The sequence below is a fragment of the Eschrichtius robustus genome, chromosome 19, assembly GCF_028021215.1.
Source record: "Eschrichtius robustus isolate mEscRob2 chromosome 19, mEscRob2.pri, whole genome shotgun sequence".
NCBI lineage: Eukaryota > Metazoa > Chordata > Mammalia > Artiodactyla > Eschrichtiidae > Eschrichtius > Eschrichtius robustus.
In genome coordinates, this window is record NC_090842.1 from 5906829 (window position 1) to 5929919 (window position 23091).

Sequence of the window (23091 nt, forward strand, 5' to 3'; positions counted from 1 at the left end):
AGGACCACCAGTGGCAAAAAACACTGGGGAGCTGGTGCCAGCAGGCACTGCGGGGCCCTGGTGTGTGCGTCCTCCAGGAACGTCAAGGGTCCCAGCCTCTACCTACCCCCTACTTGTGAGGTCTTGGCACGCACTGGGCATTCAGAAAACGTCACACTCACACGGAGCTCTGGTTTTCTTTGAGGAGCAGCCAGGGCCTGGGCGCGGGTCCCATAAATCAATGCCTTGCAACTCCACAAAAGGAACAGTCCATAATCTGCAAAGTTCAAAAACTATTATTTTCTGTTGATCTTTCTTCATCTAGTAATGATTCCCCAAAACGATAGCCTGGAGTTTAGTGCTGAGCAGCTAGCAATGGCCTCCTGTCTGCACATACAGATAAATATGGGTGACCTTCCTCCATGATGGACTGGTGCTGACGGCATCTGGGTACACTGCAACATGAAAACGATGTTTGGTTGGTTGGGAGATGGATGTTCCTTCACACAAACTGCATGTCTTTTTGCCTTGCCTTCCCTAAAGGATAGGCTGCCAGAATAATAAGAATAATTGGAGCATTAACAATATACACTGGCATTTCTTAAACACTTATTATATTCCAAGCATTAAGCATTAAGAAGCACATTGCCTAATTTACTCATTGCATAAAGTTTTCTAGGGTAGGCACTATTCTACACCCACCCCATCTACAGACAAGGTGACTGAGGCTTCTAGCAGGTTCAGTAACCTGCCCACAGTCTCACCTTGTTAAGGAGCCAGGCAGAGCATCAAACCCAGCTCTAGGCCACAGTGCTATGTGTAGGACCAGCTACATAATTTTTGGGGTTCAGTGCAAAATGAAAACGCAGGGCCCCTTGCTGAACAATTACTAAGAATTATTAAGATGGCGACAACAGAGCATTAAACCAAGCGTGGAGCCCTTCAGAGCCTGGGGCTCTGTGAGGCTGGGCAGGTCCCACCCCACGAAGCTGGCTCTGGTTATGCGGATGCAGAAGAAAGTGATGTGAGTGATGAAAAGGGCTCCCATGTTTAACATCGTTTAACCCTAGAGATGGAACAACAGCTCACATTAAATGAAAAATGACTCAAGGAGCCTGGCTCTTTGGTCAGAAGAGCTGGTTAGTTTATCTCAGGAGCTAAATCAAAGAGTCTGGGCCTGCAAAGAGTCTGTGTGAGGGAAGGTGCCCAAGAAAGAGCCTGTGCCTTGAGGCCAGACGCGGACCCTGATTCTAGCTCATCCACCAGCTAAGGGACTCTGGGCAAGTTCCCGGACCCCTTTGAGGTTCAGTCTTCTCATCTGTATGATGGGAAGAGTGGTGCCCAGCCCTCAGGGCAGAGTGGAGGAAAGGATACGGTGATAGAAAGTCGTCGGCACACAAGTGCCCATCTAAATGCCGGGATCATTCAATGGCTATTTTCACCGTGAAGTTTGTGGGTCAGTTGAAAGAGCACATGATTTGAAGGTTGATGCTGCAGGTTGAGTCCTGAACACTGTCCCCCATCAGCCATTTGTGTGAACTGGGCAAAGTCAATGAACTCTTTCTGGGGTCAGCATCCCCCTCTGCGAAATGGATGTGATACAAGGTCCACAACACGTAGGATTCCATAAGCCACAAACGAGAAGGACATTGTGGAAACAGAAGAGGCGATCATTTCTCTAGCCTGTCAGGGCTTGCTGTTATGACTTACGAGTGGCTTAGGTTGGGAGGGGACTGGAAGATGGGTCTCACCTTCTTTCCCAGCTCCCCACTGTCCTTGCAGACGCTTCGGGGGCCATCTGCCTGAGCTCTCCCACAGGGTGCTAAGTAAGCTAAGTGTTTTTTCCTCTGAAACTTTCCCACAACATTTCCATATTTTTGACCTCAAATTTGACTGACTCCATGTCAATTTCTGCTTCATAGTCCAACCCAGAGGGTACTGAGAAAGAAAACACTGATTCAGGCCAAATTCTGCACAGCTGGAAGAAACGACTCCATACAGATATCCAAGTCTTTCTGTATGTTTATAGGATAATACCAATCATAAACAGAACTTTGAGGTGATGTATGTTTTGCTGGGTATGTGTCCACCCTAACTGAACTGCTTTGTGCTTTAACAAATTCAACAAGCATAAAAGATTCCCTTTTCCTTTGAAAATACGACATGTATATAAAGCAATAAAATTTGAAATTTCTTTCTCAAGCTTCAAAGAAGGGCACAGTGGGAGAAAAACTGGACATTGTCTAATCACATACACACATAATATACAAAGACATATACATGCTCACAGCCGACTCGGATGTAACCACTGTCATTTACATTTAGAACACTCTTCCTGCCCATCTCGAGCTCCAGTCACTCACATTCAGGGCCCGGGTACCACACATGGAAACTGGGAATCATTTTTCTGCTCTGCTCAAACTCCAGTCTCTTTAACAGCTTTCCCTATCAGTTCTCCTAACCTGTTCTGCACATCAGCTTGTTTAAGAAGATTTCCGTAAGCATCCAACCCAAATTCTAGGGTGTGTCTCACCAGAAGCCATCTCTGCATCAAAAGCAGCCCACTGAGCAGTGCCACGGGGAAGGTCTGCCCTGAAGTGACCTGACCCACCTTCACCTGCCCGCTCTCCATCTCTCCAGGACGTTGCCCATAGGCCCTCTCCTTTTTACAGAACGCATTCAAATCCCAGAAGGGAGAGGGTGCTTCTGCCCCTGGGGATCTATCTGATGAGGTGCACAGAGGCCCAGCTCCTCAAAGCTGAAGGGAGCTTTTGGGCACCTTGCATACAATTATTCACCTGGTAGTCCAGGCAGGTTGCCATGGCAATGCTTCCAGAGCCTCCCGTATCTACATGTTATTGATACATCCCGTCCATTCCGTAAAGGGGGAAAAAGAACCAGCTAAAGCAGCCCCTGAGCTTCCATCTCCCATCGGCCTGAGGAGTGACTCCTTTGCTTACAGCAGGTGTTTGGCGTAATCCAGACACAGCAACACTGACACTCTTCATGTGGCATGTTTTCACTCAAATGTATTCGAAAGCTAAAAATCAAAGTCCAGCCTTAAAATAGGGATTTTTCTACTTTGCTCTTCACTTTCTCAGGCATTATACTCAGGAGTGACTTCTGCTGCTGGTCATGGAATGCTTTAATTAGTAGCTATGGGCCAGAAAAGGGAGCTCTCAATTCTAAAACCTTCTGTGACAGAAAGGTTAAACATGGGGAAAAGATACCAGGAGTTCCATAGTAACCTTGAGTGATTTCTGTAACACTAGGTACATGTATTGCCAGAGAGAGAAATAAAATGCTTGCTTTTGGCCCTTTGACCAAAGAGAAAAGTTTTCTCCATCCATGTCTTCTACGGAAAGGGAAAAAAAAGTCCTACCCATTTTCCCCAAATGGTTCTTATTAAAAGGCACTTATGAAGAGAAATAACTGAGGAGCTTGCAGTGGGGACCTTAATTTTCTGCAAAGTCCCACTATACCACAAGCTCAGCCTTGGGCCCTCACAAGGGTGAGCTAGATATTTACATGGTGTCCGACATCAGCCATACATGGGAGACTGAGATGTCGGTCCTCCTTGAAGGATCACCTTTGGGCACAAGGGAAGACATGTTCCTAGTCTGCAACACGCCAGTCATGTTCTGAGTTGCAGCTTTCCAGCTCTTGCTGCTATCCGGGGAAATAATATGTCAGTTTTGATGCATACCAACAATAAGTCAGAGCGGCAATAAAACAGTCTCCAGAATCCCCAAAGATCACAGGATGCCACTTCCCAAGCCATTATGCGAACGGTAAGCCAACGTAACATACCTGTAGGTGATCCCTCCATGACGTGGCCAACGTAAGGGCCTTCCCGAAAGATCGGTCTGTTGTCATTCTGATCAATCACGATGACTTCCAGAGGGACCGGCCCCTCGAGAGTTCTACCGTTGACATCAGTGGTCTCCACGAGTAGCTATTGGAGGAAAGAAATTGGGGGAGAAAGAAGGCATTCATTCATTATGAAAATTGAAGGCGGGTTCTCTGGAGAAAGAAAGTAGGTTATATCAGCAATTTTATGAGCCCTTGGCAATATTCAAACTTTGGTCTCAATGGATAGTCACCAGGACTAGAACAGAAACTAAACATTACAGAATAAAAGACAAAGATCAGTTCATGTTAAGTCCCACTTGGGAAATTTACAATTAATTCATCAAATCTGCACAGGAAGTCCAAAAAAAAAAAAGGAAACACTAAACACCAGCAATCAGTCACAGCTGAGAAAATATGCTTACATTGTTTCTGTTTTTCCAACATCATTATGCTTAAAAGGAATGTTATGCTAATAAAAAGAACTGACTAAGCAGTTATGAACAGAGTATATTAAGAAATAACCAAAAGTGTTTATGGTAATATTTGGGAGAAATTCAGGGCAGTAAGTATTTATAGAGAACCTTCCTGAGGCAAGGAAGGTGCTTGCTGGGGTCCTGAATGAGACCGTGGGACTCCTGCCCACCAGGCCTTTATAATCTAGCAGGGATTTCACAATTCCATACAGAACTACCTTCAGATCTCAAGGCTGAAGAAAATAGCATAGAAAAACCAGTTTTACTGTTGCATGGTAACAAGGAATTATGTCGTGGCTTTTCTAGTGAACCATGCAGACTTTATGCTCTCATTTCTGTGCCTGATACTTCCTTGATTTAACTCAGTGGCCACGGTGACACTTCTTGGATATCAGTGGTGGTCCCTGCATTGGGACCCTGTTGAGTATTTCTGTCAGAAAAGGTCTCTGTAGCTGGAATCCTTGGGAAATGGTCTCTGCAATTGGAATCCCAGCACACCTTCTCACTAGTCATGTGACCTCAACTCATACTCTTAATCTCTCAGTTTTATCATCTGTAAAATAGGATCATAAAACACTCATTATTAGGGATAATGGTAACCAACATTATCCAGGGCTTACCGAGGCTCTCTACTATATTAACTCACCTGATATTCACAGTGACCCTATGAACCATTTCTGAGGAGGGAATGAAGCCAATTAGAGGTTAGGTGGTGGAGTCTGGATTTGGCCCTGTGAAGTCAGTCCCCAGAGTTTACATTTTAAACTGCTATAAACAATGCTTCTAGATCACTTTATATAATGCCTGTTACGTAACTCATCTCAAGAATATTAGCTGCTGCTACTGTTGCTACTGTTATCATCAATACTGTTGTCAAAACTAGCCCTAATTAGGAAAAGAGAAACACGTTTGTTATACCCCACCTGAATGTGTTATAGACTGGTTTCACCCTTTGGAAAGTCGCATGGCAAAATTCACCGCATCTATGAAGGACACATACTTTGTTCCATTTGGATACCACTCTGGGTTCTATTTGAGACAGGTTGCACTACATACGTGGAAATACTTTCTGCAGTGTTATTTCTAATAATGAAATTACACTGGCGTCCACTAAATGTCCAGTGCAAAAAAGACGAGTTGAATGAATGTGTTTGTAGCAAGATGCTAGAATACAGCCATTAGATAAAATAATTATTCAACTTTGTTGATCTACTTAGAATACTGTGTGAAAACACAAAAAATAGCATGTGTACTATACATGTGTGATGTACACATGTGGACAGAATTTGAAAGTAGTAAGCAAACATGAAACCAAGTATACTTGGGTAGAGGAATTTGTTTTTCATTTTTTCTTTAACACTACTTCATCCTTTCACTAACAAATAACAAATTCACACACACACACACACACACACACACACACACACTTTGATTTCTGGGGTAGATAAAATAATGCATGAGTACCTTAGCTAAGAAGAAATTAAATAGGCAGAGCCTTTTAACATCTGCACACAAAGGAGATCTTACAGAGAATGAGCTTTTATGCTGATTTTTAAAGCTACTATGAGAATACTGCTAAACGAAGAAAATAAAAATCAAGCTTTGGGAGCAATTTCTTGTAATAATGAAGGTCTGGCCTTTTGTCCTCCCAAAATTGCCAAGAACTTGACTTGGCCTTCATCCTGATCAACTGTATCTCCTTAGTGTCTGTCTTTCCATTATGTTGAGCTGGATCTAGAGTCTGCCCCTCCCAGTTCTGACAGATCTGCATATTTGGCAAATGTGAATTGTTCCTCTGTCTTACTTGTGGCTTATGACACTAGCCAAGTCTTGTAGAATGTGGGGGATTAGGATTCAGATGCAAGATGCATTGAGATGCAAGATATGCGGTGTCAATATTTAATCAAAATATTCCAAAATGTCATTATTGGAGGCAAGGATTTTTTTTTAACATCTTTATTGGAGTATAATTGCTTTACAATGGTGTGTTGGTTTCTTCTTTATAACAAAGTGAATCAGCTATACCTATACATATATCCCCATATCTCCTCCCTCTGGAGGCAAGGATTTTTGAGCAACTAGAAAGTATGATAAATCCGGTCTCATGTTAACCATTTCGCTCTAAACTTTGCCCAGAGGGTGGTCCTTCTCCCAGGGATCAAAGCAGAAACTCAGAAGCCACCCTCTTCCCCAAGTGAGGCCTTCTATCCCCAGCCACTCCATCAATGAGTCGGGTCTACACTGCTTGTTCTGTCTCCTGAATTTCTCTTAAATCCACCCTCTTCTCTCCAAATCCATCATCACCTCCAGAGATTAGCTTCTGACACTTCCCCCCTGGGCCACTGCAACAGGCACCTAATGGGTGTCCCTGCTACTAATACTGCCTGCCGTAATCTATTCTCTAAGGGGTTTGTGATGGTTAATTTTATGTGTCGACTTGACTGGCCACGGGGTGCTCAAATTAAACGTTATTTCTGGGTGTGTCTGGATGAGATTAACATTGGAGTCTGTGGACTCAGTAAAGTAGATGGTTCTCCCCAGTGGGGGTGGGCACCAGCCAATCCACTGAGGGCCTGAATGGAACAAGATGCAGAGGAAGGAGGGATTCGCCCTTGTCTTCCCACCTGAGGGCCTCCATTCCTTGCTGCCCTCAGTGGTCTTGCTTCTCAGGCCTTCAGACCTGGACTGAAATATACGCCATCGGCCTCCCTGGTTCTCAGGCCTTTGGACTTGTACTGGATCACACCACCAGCTTCCCTGGGCCTCCAGCTGGCCCAGGCAGATCCTGGGACTTCTCGGCTGCCATAACTGTGTGAGTCAGTTCCTTATAACAGAATCCTACTGCTTCTGTGTCTCTGGAAAAGGCTGACTAATACAGGCTTCCAAGATGCCTTTTCAAAATTTTTATTGATTTATGTCACCCCAGAATGGACACCTCTCAATCGTTTCTCATTCCTCTTACGATAACAGCCCATTCCTTTACTGTGACAAGTATCTTTATCATCTGGCCCCAGCCCACTTCTCCAAACTCATTTCACATCACAAGAGAGCCCCTCTATTTCTCATTATCCAGCTACACTGATCTTTCCTCAGTTCTTCCAATCATCCCATTCCTTCCCAACACAGGTATCTTCATGTGCAACCCTCCTAGCCGGCATGAGCATCCCATCTGCCATCTGGTCAGCCCCCATCCATCCTTCAGATCTCAGATATCACTGGCAGAGAAGATCCTTCATTACCGCTCCAGACTACCTTGGGTGTCCGTGGTTGACACTCCCACGGCACTAGTACCCTGCCTTTAAAACACTTTCCATAACACGTAATTGCTTATTTATTTGTGTGACAATTCAACTAATGTCTGCCTCTCCGGCCCCATCAAGACAGAGGTGGGGTGGGTGTTCGTGCCCAACAGCAAATCCCCAAGGCTGAGATTCAGTGCCCGGCACACAGCAGGCACCTGACTCATTGCTGACTGCATAGAGCCCTCCTGAGAAGAGGCAATCCCTCTTTAAGAGACTGGAGTCCGAAGTTTTGGCCTCAGCTTTGGCCATCTGTCCTGTCTCTCCATTCCTGGCACACAGAAGCTGACCGTCAGTCCCAGGCTCCATGGACCGAAGGCCGCTTGACTCTGTGCAGTCTTAATTCATGAACAAGAACCACAGTGGTAAACAACACCCAGTACATTAAACTGATTACTTGCCTTTTGAAAGAAGGGAACTAACATTTATTTGGTGTCCAATACATGTCTGGGCTTTTTATGTGTTGCCTCATTTGGCTCAAAACAACCTAGAGAAATACCCATTGCAGCAAAACTCAGAGAAATTTAAGTACCTGGTCTATGGTCAAAAGCTAGTTTGTGATCCAGCTGGATCCAAACTTAGATCTGACTTGAAAATTTGTGCTGTCCCCCACTGTGCCCTTGTTTGCTAAATGCTCTTTCATGGACTCTCCTTATATTTTAAAAATTCCTCTTTACTAACTATGTTATTTACTTAATAGTTTTGCTGTACATAAATTCTTATGTTTCACTGATGACTCCTCCAAGGCAAAATTATCCATGAATTCAGGGATATGGTGAGCTTATTTAAAATTTTTCCTAATACACATGAAAATACATAATAAAACACACCATGAGCCTCTATGTATAATGTGACACCCTGCCACAAGTGACAGGTTGGGAAATATTATAGCATCAGCCTAGCTACAACATGTTCCCTTCTGGAATGTCACAGACTTTCTGAAAAGAAAAGACTTGGACCTCTTATAAATGTAGCTCTCAAATGACCAAGGTGAATAAAATGGGGAGGGGAACAAGGTATGCAAATCACTCTTTATCTGTTTAAGGCAAAATTACTTTATGCAACACTGGAGACATGAAGGTACCACATGAAGGTACCACGTGAACTAATTGCTCCACTTCAGGGGCCGTGGTAGGTGGACACCAGGTCATTGAGTCCTGTGTGTAGGGTGAGAGGGAGCTTGACCTCTGAAATGGGGAGGAGGTGGTGAAAAACCACAGGAGTCAGAATGGAAGCTACGCTGCCAGAGGAGCTCTAGCTGAAGCACGTAGGGTCCCCTCGGCTACCATTCCTGAACCCCACTTCCTAGGTTCTCGATTCTCCTTCCATATCCTGGGGGTGTCTCCACCAGAAGTGGGAACTATCAAGTCACAACATGCAAACTGATGACTCTTCAAACCAATTACTGCACCGTAATAATGGAGATGGGCTGTGCACACGCGTAGACAAGAATCCCTTAAAAAAACAACGCGACACAAACGTAACAAGCCAAATTACAAAGCACGTACAAGCACACTGGCCTTTGGTGTCACAACAAGCTATTAACATCTTGCCCTTCATTTGGCTTATTCTCTTTGCTCTGTTTATGAAAGACACAATTTAGTCAGACAAAATTTGATACTGTGATCTGATCCAAAGGGATGAACTGATGAAAAACAAATGCGACAAGGTTTTTTGGGTGAAGGCCAAAATGAAAACACTGGCTCTTAAAACACAATATTTTTTCTATGAGATGACCCCAGTAACAGATGTCAAACCTGGATCAATGAGATAAGAAACAAAGTGTGAGATACACAGTCTATAGACTCATGAGTCATTTTGAAGTAAAATAATTTAGAAAACACTTCAGTGACGTTTTTGAACTCTGATAATTCTGCTTTGGGCTAAATATTCAAATGAAGTAAAACATACACAACGTAGTAAATTACTTATTTGAGATGATATAGTTAAACTACTGGTTATCAGTGGAATGCGTGCGTGTTCACATGCTTTTCAACCATATATTTTTACATCACAGAAAATGAGGAGAATTTATGAGCTATAACTCTAACATAATGTGACTCAGTTTCTCTTTTGGACACAGATATGATGTCTCCTACCCAAATGAGTAGGTGCCCTCCAAGTTACCTCTTTGGGACATAAAAACGTTTTCCGACGTGGATGCTGCTTTGAAATACTTTTTTAGGAAATTCTACTTGAACCAATTTATAAGTCAAAAAGATGGGCCTTGTTCCTTTCATTCCAAATACCATCTTTTATAATAGGAATAGTTATAATGCTAGAAATGCAAAATGATAACTAGAAGTTCACTGCATTCAATTAGGGATATACAAATGTCTAACAAATATTAGACATCTCCAGTTACACGTGACTACAAGTTTAGACATACAGATTTACACAAAACCTTGAAACACATATGAAAAATAAGATGCCAGCATTTGCCTCCATAGAGGAGAAGGATAAAGAAAAGATGAGACTCAATGACTATGAAGGTGCTGTGAAATAAGCACCGGGTTCCACGTTACGGGAATCTAAACTTGATAGGATATTCCTGGAAGGCAGTTGAAACTATGTCTTGAGAACCTCAAAGATGTTCATAGCTTAAAAAAAAAATTCCATAAAAATTCTATGGAGATAAAGAATCCCACAGAGATTTTGCATAAGTAGGCTATCATGAGATTATTTATAACAGATGATCTCCAAAATTAAGTGCCTCGAGTAAAGAAGGCACTGATAGATATTTTTATTGAATTTCTGTTTGCAATTCTCACACCCTCCCCACCTACCAACATCTCATAAAGACCAAACAAGGGTTTTCCACCAAAGACACCCTCCCCGATCACTGAAATTACACTAGACTTTGAATCAGAAAGCCTGCCTTCAAATTTCAGCTCTGTTACCTATAAAGTGGCTGTGGTTGGCAGAATAATGACACTCCTAAAGAGTTTTATGTCCGAATCCTGGAACCTGTGGATATGTAAGTTTACTTGGCAAAGGGGAATTAAGGTTGCTGATCAGCTGACCTTAAAATAGATCAGTGTGGATCGTCTGGGTGGGTTCAATGTAATTATGAGGGTCCTTAAGAGAGAGGAAGAGAAGCAAGTCTGGGTGATTTGATGTGAGAAGGTACCTGACCAGCCATTGCTGGCTTTGAAGGTGGAGGAAGAGGCCATGCGCCAAGGAGTGTGAGTAGCCACCCGAAGCTGGAAAAGCCAAGGCCTGCTTTATAGCCTCCAGAAGTGAACGCAGGCCTGCTGGCGTGTGGTTTTAGTCCTGTGAGTTCCATGTTGGACTCAAAACCTATAGAAGTGCATGATAACAAATTTGTTTTGTTTTGCATTGCTACAGTTGTGGTAACTTGTTACAGCAGCAATAGAAAATTGATACTGTGGCCACATCATTAATTGTTCAAACTCGAACAACTTTTAGAATGAAAGCAGGTACTATCAACAATTAAGGCACAACAACAGGTGGAAATCAAGACTGTCCCAGGCTAACTGGGTCACACGGTGAGCCTGTCTTATTAAGGAACTTCACTTCTCCGTATCTAAGTTGGCGTATGTAACAAAGGATGTTTAGAATGTCATTTTTCTCTTTGCTAAAGGAATAAAAAGATAAGCGAGTGTGTGTAGCACACACATAGGAAATTCAAAACAAAGCTTTGTTAGATCAGATGAGGTTTGGTGACTTGGGCATTTGTTCACTCCCAACAGACCTTTCTTTAGACTTTTGCAAATGTGGATACAGTACCCTCGATTCAATTCTTCTGTGTCAGCCATTACCCCCTCAAAATTGCTTTCCTATTACAGTAATCTAGATTTCTCTTTCACACCAATCATTTGCATATTCAAGTTATTTTTCTCAGCTTTATTCATTTATCGAAGTTGAATCTCATTATGGACCAACTCCTGGAGAGTTCCCAGGGAAAAGATATTTTTAGCCTTTTTAACATTCCTCCACCTTCATTTACACAGTTCTGTGTGTAATCTTCCCCTTTATGGACTGGATGTGGTGTTTACAGCTCCCTCAAAAAAATGATCAAAGAGGCAATAAAGGTTTCCTACTTGTTAGATTATTAATTAAAGATCTTGATACTACTATCAAATGTTCTTTGAAAAGCTTGCTTTGCTTAGAGCCACAGTATTTCTTTACTGAATGTGAAATTTTACTTTTAAAGTATGTTTTCCACCAAACATAATGAAAACACTTTTTCTTTCTTATGAATGTATGCTCACAACCACGCTGGACTTTGAGGGCATTTTTCTATTTAACTTTTGAAAGTAACTTTAATTATGTGGAAGAAATCTATGCAGATATTCAAAATAATTTTATGTAAGCAGCCTGGGTAAAGTCCCAGTGAATATCCTCTACCCCAAGAGAGGACACAGGCTGAAAATTTTAATTGGTTCAAGTAGAATTTATATAAATCATGGATGTTGGAATTATGCCAGATCCATTAAAGATATGTACAAGGGTTAAGGGGATTTTCGTGCAAAGATGAGAAATACAATACTTTTAAAAACAAAGCTGTAGGAGAAAATTATGGGCGATTTTATTTTCACTTGCCCTTCTCCCTTCCTAAAGTGAAATTCAGAGGAATAGAAAGCAATGAAATACGTTTCTTTCTTTCCTTTTTTTTTTTTAGTTTACAGATCTGAAGTCATTTAGTTAAATAAGTATTAAAATGTTTTATGAAACATGATTTTCTTCAAAATTAAGGTTGAAATATAAAAATTTAAATTATAGCCTAATAAATCCAGATGGATTAAAGTATTAGGAAGAAAAAAGTCTATTTTTTTGAATATTTGAATATTTATGTAATACAGCAGGGAAGGCCTTTCTAAACCAGTATTAAAGGCACAAGTTATTATGTGCATTATTGAGAGGTTAAACTACTTAAATGCAAGTTTCTTATATCACTAAAATACAATAAATAAACAGAAAACTAAGCGAAATATTTGCATCATGTAAAACAGAGGCCTACTATCCTGAATATACAAAGAGCTGGTTAAAAATCAATAGGGAAAAAACAACAATTAGCAAAGCAAGAAAAGAAAAAAGCAATAAATATAACATTAAAATGAGATGGTTTTTTGCTTATATAATTGACAAAATAATTAGAAAAACCTAATAGTATTTGACAAACTTGTCAGAAAACCAAATCTCATACATTACTGATGATACTAAAACATCTTTCTGAAACGCCATTTGTCAATATGCATCACAAGCCTTGAAAACATGTGATTTTACTTGCTATATGTGTGTGCCAAGGAATAAGGGGTGTTTAGTAACATGTATACTCATTTCAATATTGTTTAAAAATAGGAAAAATTACAAACAACAGAATGTTCTACCTGGATATTGATGAAATAGATTTTGGTATCTGCACAAAGAATACTACATTGCAGAAGTACTTGAGGGAATGGAAAAATATTAATGGCATGGTGTTCATTGTATGAATTAAATAATCCAATTGCTAAGTAGTACTACGTGATGAAATTTTTGAAAAACAGGCGAAGACATTACACTATTAAAATTATACTAAAATATTAACAGTGGTTTTATTGCAGGTAATTTTTTTTTTTTAACTTGGCTTCTCTACACTTTTCTGGATTTCCTATAATGGGCATGTGTTAATTTCACAGTTAAAAAAGAATATATAAAATTTATTTTGAAATTGACTACAGATTGGCTATAGTTTATCACAAATGGGGAGTTACGGGAACCTGTTAAACTTTAGGACATCTAGCATCTCTTAGTACTGATGATTAATGGGAAGCAGGGGAACATTAGGTTTATAAGAGATCATCAGTATTATGGTAGAAAACAGAGGGTGGTTGGCTTTTCCCAACTTCACAGGTCTTTGATTTTGGATAAAAAAGAGTCTCATGCATTTGACAGAACTTTATAATATGGAACTTGGTCTCATCAGCTTTATTTTCTGAACCATCACTGTTATCAATGTCTGCTTCTTCTTTGAAGCTTCACTTTTAATCTCACTGATAAATTCTGAGAGCCAGCAAAGAGCTGAGACTCCAAGTGTGGACTTAGAGTTGAGGGAGACTTGGCTCCAGGCCCTGATTTTACTCCTTATCAACTCTGTGATTTTAAACCTATTCAGTTACCTTCCTAGAATCTCAACTTTTTCATCTTTATAATGGGAGAATGGGACCTGTCTCATGGGGCTGTCATGAGGTAAAATACTTGACGTTCGTAAAGCATTTAGCAAAACATCTGGCACATAGCAAGTGTTAAATAAACAGTGGCTGCCAGCATCCTTAAAGTTTTTTGTGAAGCAAGAAAAATATCCTTAGAACATTATGGTCTTGATGAAGGTTCACAAACTCAAGCATCTCAGGGAAGTCGCTGATACGTTGCAGAAGCTGCCTGTAGGAAACTGAAGCTCATTTAGAATCAAGAAGATACACCAGCCTCTTGGTGCCAAGACCTCTGTTCAATCTCCACGTGAGGAATGGATTTGGCCAAGTTCATGGGCCCGCGCGAGATTTCTCCTCCCTCTCTCTCTCCCACCCTGTACTCAGAACCAATGTGACCTGGGGAAGTTGTCAGTGACCAGCTCAGGCCCACACTCTGGGGACTCAGCTGTGAGATGACCTCGTTGTTTTTCTGGCTCTCCTCAGACATCCAGGTCCCCATTGCTGCTATATTGGTCCTGCTGTCTGGGCTTTGGACTGCACATCCCTGGGTCCACTTAGCCCTCTGGGTTGGCCTCAATTCCTGTTCCACTTTCTCCTTTGGAACAATACCTAGGATTCCTTGCCCTCCCAGGCGTACCTTTATCACCCTCCGTTTCCAGACTGGGTCCCCCCTTTTGGTGGCACACTCTCATCTCCAGGACAGTGACGGCAATGCTCTCTTTTTAAAGTAAACTTCTTATTTTGAAATAATTTTTTATTTACCTGAAGGTATAAGAAATAACACAGAAACACCCTGCACCCTTTATCCAGTTTCCCCCGTTGGTAACATCTTATAAAACCACAGTCCAGGATCGCAAGCAGAACACTGATGTCAATAGAATCCTGGATCTTATTCAGATTTCCTGATTTTTATGTGTATTTGTGTGTGTGTGCATGCACATATGCCTGTGTATTTAGTTCTATGCTTGTATCCATCACCCCAATCAAGATATAGAGGAGTTCCATTTCTGAAAGTTTCTCTCATGTTAGAGAACAATGCTTTTAAAATTTTAAATTATTTGTGCACCTGTATTCATAGCATCATCATTCATAATAGCCAAGAGGTGGAAGCAACCCAAGTGCCCACTGGTGGATGAATGAATAAGCAAAATGGAATATATACATACAAGGGAATATGATTCCGTTTTAAAAAGATAGGAATCTTGCTACTTGCTACAACATGGATGAACCATGGAGACATTATGTTGAGTGAAATAAGCCAGTCACAAAAAGATAAACACTGTATGATTCCTCTTATATGAAGTATCTAAAATAGTCAAATTCAGGGACTTCCCTGGTAGTCCAGTGGTTAGGACTTGGCGCTTTCACTGCCAGGGCCTGGGTTTGCTCCCTGGTCGGGGAGCTAAGATCCTGCAAGCCAAGTGGCGGGGCCAAAATTTTTTTCAAAAATTAAAAAAAATAATAAAGTAGTTAAATTCATAGAAACAGAGAGAATGGTAGCTATCAGGGGCTGAGGGGAGAGGAAAAGGGGGTTGTTATTTAATTGGCATAGAGTTCCAGATTTGCAAGATGAAAAGTTCTGGAGAGCTGTTTCACAACAATGTGAATGTAGTTAACACTATGAACTGTACACTTAAAAGTGGTTAAGATGGAAATTTTTATGTCATGTGTTTTGTTACCATAATTTAAAGAAACCCTTTAATTTGCATGGGAATCACCTGGAAATGTGGATAATGCAGACTCTTGGGACCCAACCCCAGGGATTAGTAGGTTCTCAGCAAGGCTCAGGAATCTATGTTAAGTCATCCTGAGTAATTCGGATGCAGTGGCCTACAGACTGCACTCTGGGAAAACCTACTCTGCAACAGCTCAATTCTCCTCATGTTATTGCCAAACAGAAGGCGCTAAGACCCAACAGAGATTGCCTCTGGTTAGGGCAGGTTGACTAGCAGGGCAAAAGCTTAAGCTTGCTACTTATGCATAAGACCCTTACAGTAATGAGCAACACACATAACTAGGACCACCTGGCTTTCATCACTGCCAGGATGAAGCTGAGTGGTCCCCTTTCCTCTTCCCCATTGTTTCCTTAAGCATTTCAAACTCAGACACTGTCTTTGCAAGAGAGGAATCAAAATGAGCTCCTAGGTGAATGGTGGTGTAGCTACTGAGTTGAAGAAGACTGTGGCCCATCAACTCTTTCCCCAGGCCCAGTCCATCAGCTGGTCCTGTCATCTGTACCTTCTCTCCTCGGAATCTGACCATCTCTCACAATCTGTTTGTTACCCTCGGGCTGAGCCACCCTCTCTCACCTGTGTTGCTAACCAGATCTCTTAATTGCTCTCTCTGCTCCTGCTCTTACACCCACACTCTGTTCCCAGGTTACCTTTAAAATGAGAATTGGACCTTTTGCTCTTCTGCTTCTCAACCATCCCACACAGATTGTGTCCAAAGACCTCGCTGTGGCCTACAAGTCCCTGGCATGAACCGTGGATGCACCTTGACCACATCTTCCCTCACTCTCCCAGAATCCTTCAGTCCAGCCACACATTCCTTCGAGTTCTTCGAGCCTGTTAACTTCCATTCCAGGGTCTTTGAAAATACTGTTCCCTCACCTATAAATACTCTTTCCCAAGAAGTTTTTGGGGCTCGCTCCTTCATTTCATCATTCACACCTTCTGTCAAAAGTGAGGCCTTCCTTAACTGCTTGATCAAAACTAGCCATCCCTCCATCACTGTCCAAACCTTGTCCCTATGTTGTTTCCAGGCTCTTGTTACAGGTCTACTATGCAGTCATTTCTTTCATCTCCCGCTCTTGTTACAGGCCTACTATGCAGTCATTTCTTTTATCTCCACCACTCCTACTAGGAAGTCTGCTCGCGAGGACAAAGAGTGCCTGTCTGGTTCCCACAGCACAGTAGGACAGTGCCTTCCACATAGTAGGTTTTCAATATATGTAACAAATGAACAATAGATGAGTTGAAGGCTTTAAGTTTACAGGGAAGTTTCTTTTTTCCAGAGGACAGATCAATATACAAGAAAGAAATAACACCTATCTTTCAAGAATTCCTTGAGGGTGAATCCAGCTAAAAGGCACTGCATGAAGGATTCAACAGAAGCATATTCTGCCTATTTCAGAGGAAGAAACCAAGTTCAGTGAAGTTGTTACAACTGTCTAAAGTATGCAAACATATTTTACATGGGATTATTCACTGTTTGCCAATGACTGATAGAAAATTATTTTGTTCTGACACACATATTACTAATAAGCATATTTAAATGAAAGAAAATAAAGCAAGTGGAACTTAACACAAATCCTAGCTCGCCAAAATGATCCCATCTGTCCCTGCCTTTATAAATGAGGCAAATGCAAGTTACAAGAATTGACTCATATTTCTTACATAAATCCCTCTTTACCATTCTTATAACCTTAGCTCAGCATCTCTTCTCTGATATTTTGCTTGTGCAAGAAAATGCCTCATACAGCCAGACATGACTGTGTCATCATCAGATGCATCCTGTTAGATTCTTCTGGATTTCTATCCAGATTGCTCCACCTTTTCTCCTTTGGCCAGATGCCCCCACCTCAGCTTGGTGCACAGGTGCTAAGCTTCAGAGTACAGACCATCCACTCTGCATCCACGTTGCAGTCAGCCTGCATTTGGCTTTGTTCTGGGCCATCCAGCTTCCCCCTGGCAAAGAGACACCCAACTTCCTCAAGCATCCTGGTCAGCCCAGAATGAAAGTGCCAATGCAACTCATTACTTTGCTGATGACATCCCTTTCTGCATGCTTCTGGGCCTGCAGAGACGAGTAGGTGTACAGCTCTCCCTGCTACCTAGATGGTGCAGCAAATGGCCCAGGAAGCATGACACTGCTGTGTGAAGGGTAAGTGCTAATGAGCCATAATTTATCTGCCATCTCCCTTCTCTTATGAGTTCTGTTACACTGAACCACAGGAAGCTGCAGATTTTGTAAGTCAAAGATAATCAAATATTGGTGATTCCAGCTCAAATGCGGCCTGCTGTCTGTTTTTGTAAATCAAGTATTGGAATACAGCCATGCTCATTCATTCACCTATTGTCTAAGGCTACCTTCACATTAGAACAGCAGAGTTGAATAGCTGCAAAAGAGTCTGTGTAGCTCACAAAGCCTAATGTATTTATTATCTGGCCCTTTATTTTTATTTTTTTTTTTAAAGATTTTTTTTTGATGTGGACCATTTTAAAAGTCTTTATTGAATTTGTTACAATATTGCTTCTGTTTTATGTTTTGGTTTTTTTGGCCGCAAGGCATGTGGGATCTTAGCTCTCTGACCAGGGATCGAACCCACATCCCCTGCACTGGAAGGTGAAGTCTTAACCACTGGGGTGCCAGGGAAGTTTCTATCTGTCCCTTTAAAGATAAAGTTTTCTGACCCATATTCTAGAACATTCAGTGCGGAAGGAGGAAGCAGAAAAATACCCAGGAAGAAATAAGAATTTTGATGTAGATGATAAGCCCAACTTGACACCTGGACATCTCTTTAACTAAACTCTCTCATTATTTATTTATTCAACACATATGTTTGTGCCCCTACTATACCTCGAGTTCTGCACAAGGTCCTTCATTTACAATAGTTTAAAAACGGAGCCTTAAGATTTGTTTTTAGCTCATCTAGAGCCGCCACCACTCAGTGGAATTAAATTAGCATTATGTAAATAATTATTATACAAGGAAGGATGTAATAAGGAGATCCCACTTAGACTGTGGGTGGGGGAAGCTGAGGGAAGGCCTCTCTGGGGGAAATTGACAGGGGAAGAGGAGGGAGAGGGTGTGAACAGAGCCTGCACCTTTGAGAAACTGCACAGAAGCCAGAGGGACTGAGCAGATGAGAAAAGTGGCAAGAGTGACATGGGCTGGGACTGAACAGGTGGGCAGGGCCAGGTCCAGTGGGGCCTTGTAGACGATGCGAAGCATTTTGGTCTCTTTCCTCAGGGTGACTTAGCACCTCTAAGACCCTCTCATGGAGCCACTTGGAAAACACTCTGGCAGCTCCTCAAATGGTTAAGCACAGAGGTACCACAGGACCCAGCCAGGTCACTTCCAACCATACACCCAAGAGAAACGAAACATAGGTCCACACAAAAACATGTAGGTCAATGTCCATAGCAGCATTATTCATAAAAGCCAAAAGGTGGAAACAATCCAAATGTCCGTCAACAGTGAATGGATAAACACAATGTGGCCTATGCATACAATGGAGCATTATTCAGCTGTAAAAAGGAATAAAGCACTGTCACAGGCTACAACATGGATAAACCTTGCAAACATGCTGAGTGAAAGAAGCCAGTCATAAAAGACCATATTTTTTATGATCCCATTTATATGAAATGTTCAAAATAGGCAAACCGATAGAGGCAGAAAAGTAGACTGGCGGCTGCTTAGGGTCGGGGAGGAGGAAGAGTGACTGCTAAGGGGGACAGGGCTTCTTTTGACGTGATGAAAATGTTCTAAAAATGACTGTGGCAGTGGTTGTCCAGCTCCGTGAATATACTAAACGCCACTGAATTGTATACTTTAAATGAGTGAATTGTATGGTGTTATGACTGTTAAAATATCGTTTGTTAAGTGGAGCACAGGGTGTCAGATAGTGAGCCATGGTTCAATGACAGACCATGAGAGAAACTGAAATAGAGAAGTTTATTACTCACAAGTCTTGCAGGAGGGGCCCCATGGGGAGGTCAAGGCAGAGTGCAGACAGAGAGCAATGGGACCTGGGGTGAATGCCTTTACTTAACTAAAGAAAGTGAAGTGGTGTCGGGTTCCTGGGCTAAGGCCAGACTGGCAAATTCAAACCAAAAGAGCAGGGTTTTGGTAACTTCACAGGGGTCTTATCTAAGAGGTGAGCAAGGGGAAGGCCCGGGGACTCAGGCGAGAATACGGAAGGCATGGGCTGCTGGGGAAGTCACGCCAGGAACTTACACACGCTTGTGACTCTGCGGGCTGTTTTCCAGGGTGGGCACCTGTACTAGGACCTGGTGTCAGGTTAAGGTCACTGCAGGCTGCTTGGTCAAACAAAACAGATGCCAAGGAGGCAGCAATGCCATGGAGTAGCTTAGCTAAACTCTCAACATATGGTGTGGGAATTTACACCTCAATAAAGCCATTAAAAGTGAAACCTCATATGGGTCAGGAGGCAGGGGATGGTGGTGAGGGAATAACTCAGATTTGATTTTTAAAAGATAATTCTAGAAGATGTGTGGAGATTGGACTGAAGGGTCCAAGAGGGGGTTGGGCAGTCTGGTTGGGAGTCTTCTGAAGGGGTACAGGGGAAAGTTGATGACGGCGTGCCCCACGGCAGTGATTTTTGTTAAGGAATAACGGTGAGGAAAACTCGAGTTTATTCAGAACATTTAGAGAATGGTAGGTTCTACTTAACTTTATTTTTCGGAGCCAGGGTTGAGAGTAGGAGATTCTGGTTTTAATCCTGGAGCTGGCATAGCCGTAGCGGTTTGGGGCCCCTAGGCCAACCATCACCTCCCTTCTCTCATTTGCAAAATGGCAATAGTAACACCTGACCTACTTCCTTCATAGGGCAAATTAGATAAATGGATATAAAGTTATTTTTCAGGATAGAGCAGTACGTTTAGATCAGTATGTTCCATGTGTATGTCAGGTTTCACAGAATTAAAACTCAAGGAAAAACACTCAATACCAGCTAAATTAAACAAAGTGTAATCCTTCTCTGAAAATTCAGGAAGTCGTTAACTCCCAAGGGGCTCGGAATCACTGCTACGAATATAGTGCTTAATTATAACCTGTAGGTACTGAGAAAGTAGGAGACGGTCCTGACATTATAATGACTGTAGTGTCACAGGCTAGATGAAGCTTTTAAAAATGAATCCATTAGTAAAAGCAAGTCTAGATGCTGCATCCTCTGGCATGTTCCTTGACACAGCCAGAGTTAATGCCTCCTTGGGTGCCCTCAGCTCCCTGCAGAGACGCCGGGCATTGTTTGCAGGCAGTTACTGCTGTGACCCTCTTAGACCCTGAACTATCTGAGTGTAAAGATTGGTTTTGTATTCATCTGTCTCCCCAGTTCTAGCATATATTAGGTGTTCAGTATTTGTCGATTGAATAAATGAAACCGATCAGTCAATGAACAAATGAACAATCTTTGGACAATTAATGTACCAGAGGGCATTTGTGCTTGTGTTTTTGAGAAAACAGACATGAGCAATACACCCAAAGCTAGACATTCACTTATGCTTTCTGGCTGCCACATCACTACTGAAGCAAAGGCTTCATCGCAAGATGCCTGCGTCTGCCTCACTCATCACTGCCGTCCCCGCGGAAGGCAGCCAGCGCTGCTTCCGCTGTGCTAAAGTGCTGCTCCAGGGAGACTCTGGCCTGCAAATGTCACAGGCTCTAATCTCACCTCCAATCTCATCGACAGACATAGTGTGTCTGTAGCCGGAGGCCTCCGTTTCATTCCTCAGATGTTTCTGAGCCCTCTCAATTATCCCAGGGCTCTGGGCCCCTCATTTTCCTGAGGCCGGTTTTTTTTCACTAAGTGAATTTCCGGTCTACAACCAGCCATGCTGAAGGTCCTGCCCTCTCTGACTGCCTTACCCAGCTGATCCAGAGCCCCGAAACCAGGCCTCCTCCTGCTGGTAACCCGTGGGCGGGATCTGGTCCTGACATATTCACGAGGAGTTAGTCCTTACAATGTTTAAAAACTTGTTTCCCAACATCTTAAAGCACGAGTGTTTAAATAAGATTCCAGATTCCCAGATTTTCCAGGAAAAAAAAAAAAGGTATTACAGCCTAGTGGCTATCATTTCTACATGGCAACCTAAGATGGCAGTAACTCTCATTTAAACAGTTCTCTATTTCCCCCTGGTTTTCTCCCCAAAACTAAGGCTGAGTGAGACTTTATTTCCATGCTTGCCCTGTGGTTTTCTTATACCTGCACTCATTTGCAATAACTTCCTAAGTCATGGGTATTCGTGCTCATAACACCTGTGACCAGTGGGCTCCAGGCGAATCTTCACTTCCTTTCAATTCCAAAGTTAGGAAATCTTTCTATAGTTTGGATTCAAGATGATGTTTGTCATTTCCTTTTTTCCTATCTTAGCATTTTGTAAGAAAAATAGCTGTGTAGCTGTTAGCAGTCAACACCAATTTAAATAATTCCATTGCCAATGAATGATGTGTGACATGCTTGCAAACCGATCAATTTGCTGTGCTACTAATTAATTCTGTGAAATTATACATTGCCAAGAGCTTTCTGGCCAACTTTGTAAAGAAAGTGGTGTAAGACAAAGTCAACTTTAGAAAGGTAATTTCAGGTGAGCTGGCCTAAATTAGCATATTAATAATGGACCACTGTTCCACAAGGGATTGATGCCTGTTTCTGCAACTTCAGGCTGAGCCCTTTACAAACTAGTTTTCAAAGCGATAAGGTGAGACGGCAGCAGGGCCCCTTACTTTCAATCTCCTTCTCTTTGGATTCCACGCACTTTGTCAATGAACTCTACGAAATGTTTCAATAACCTTCAGTTCTCATTACAGTATTACCTGGTAACATCATATGGCTTACGTTTCCTTTAGCACATTTTTAATAATTTTGAACTTTCTAAAGACTTCAAATTCAAACTAAGATATTGACTTTGGAATATTTCTTCTTTTCAGATTTATTCCATTACAGTTCCTAAACCCTTGCATTCCTAAATCAGATCAGTAACTTTTATTAACCCAAGCCAAAAATCTAACGGACTCCAATTTGAGGCCGTTTGGCTGGAAGTGATAGTTTTTTATTCTCATTCCTCATACCTGGTCCACACCCTCTAATCTGCAACTGAAAACTGTTTTCTCTAACGGCAGGAAAACCTCAAGAGTAGCTGGATTTCTTACTTTTTTTGATTTCCAGCACTGCTTATTTGAAAAACATATCTTCAGAGTATTTTATCAGGAGAAAAATCACTTCTCATAGAAATAAAAGAGGTTTTTTTAAAATGTTGTTTGCTTTAATTGAGGTGAGTGGGACAACGCTCTCACAGGTGATAAACATTTAAAAATTATTACCTGATTTCTGTCATTTGTTCTGACGTATCTGTTTTACTGCTAAATCAGACAAATGCTTCATTCTATATGCAGCTTACCACACGCTAGCAATGTCTGGGTCTCAAAAATGTCTACTTTCCCCAAATGGATCTTGGACGAGAAGTCCTGTTTCTTGGACTGATTCTTAAAAAGAATATATAGTCCAAGATGGCCAAAGTCCAACCTAAGTATGACCAGTTGTGCCACATGCAGTGGTCCCCAAAGCCTAGTTCCCATGCCTGTCCC

The 23091-nt window shown here is 42.0% G+C and overlaps 1 protein-coding gene across 2 annotated transcripts in view; it reads right to left on the reverse strand.

The window, feature by feature from the left end:
• CDH13 (cadherin 13) overlaps positions 1-23091 on the reverse strand; it is a 1028096-nt gene that overhangs the window by 378193 nt on the left and 626812 nt on the right. For both annotated transcript variants that reach the window (XM_068528121.1, XM_068528122.1), the window contains exon 6: positions 3790-3934. In XM_068528121.1, coding sequence (XP_068384222.1) covers positions 3790-3934 — 145 coding nt within the window. The remainder of the gene's footprint in view (positions 1-3789; positions 3935-23091) is intronic.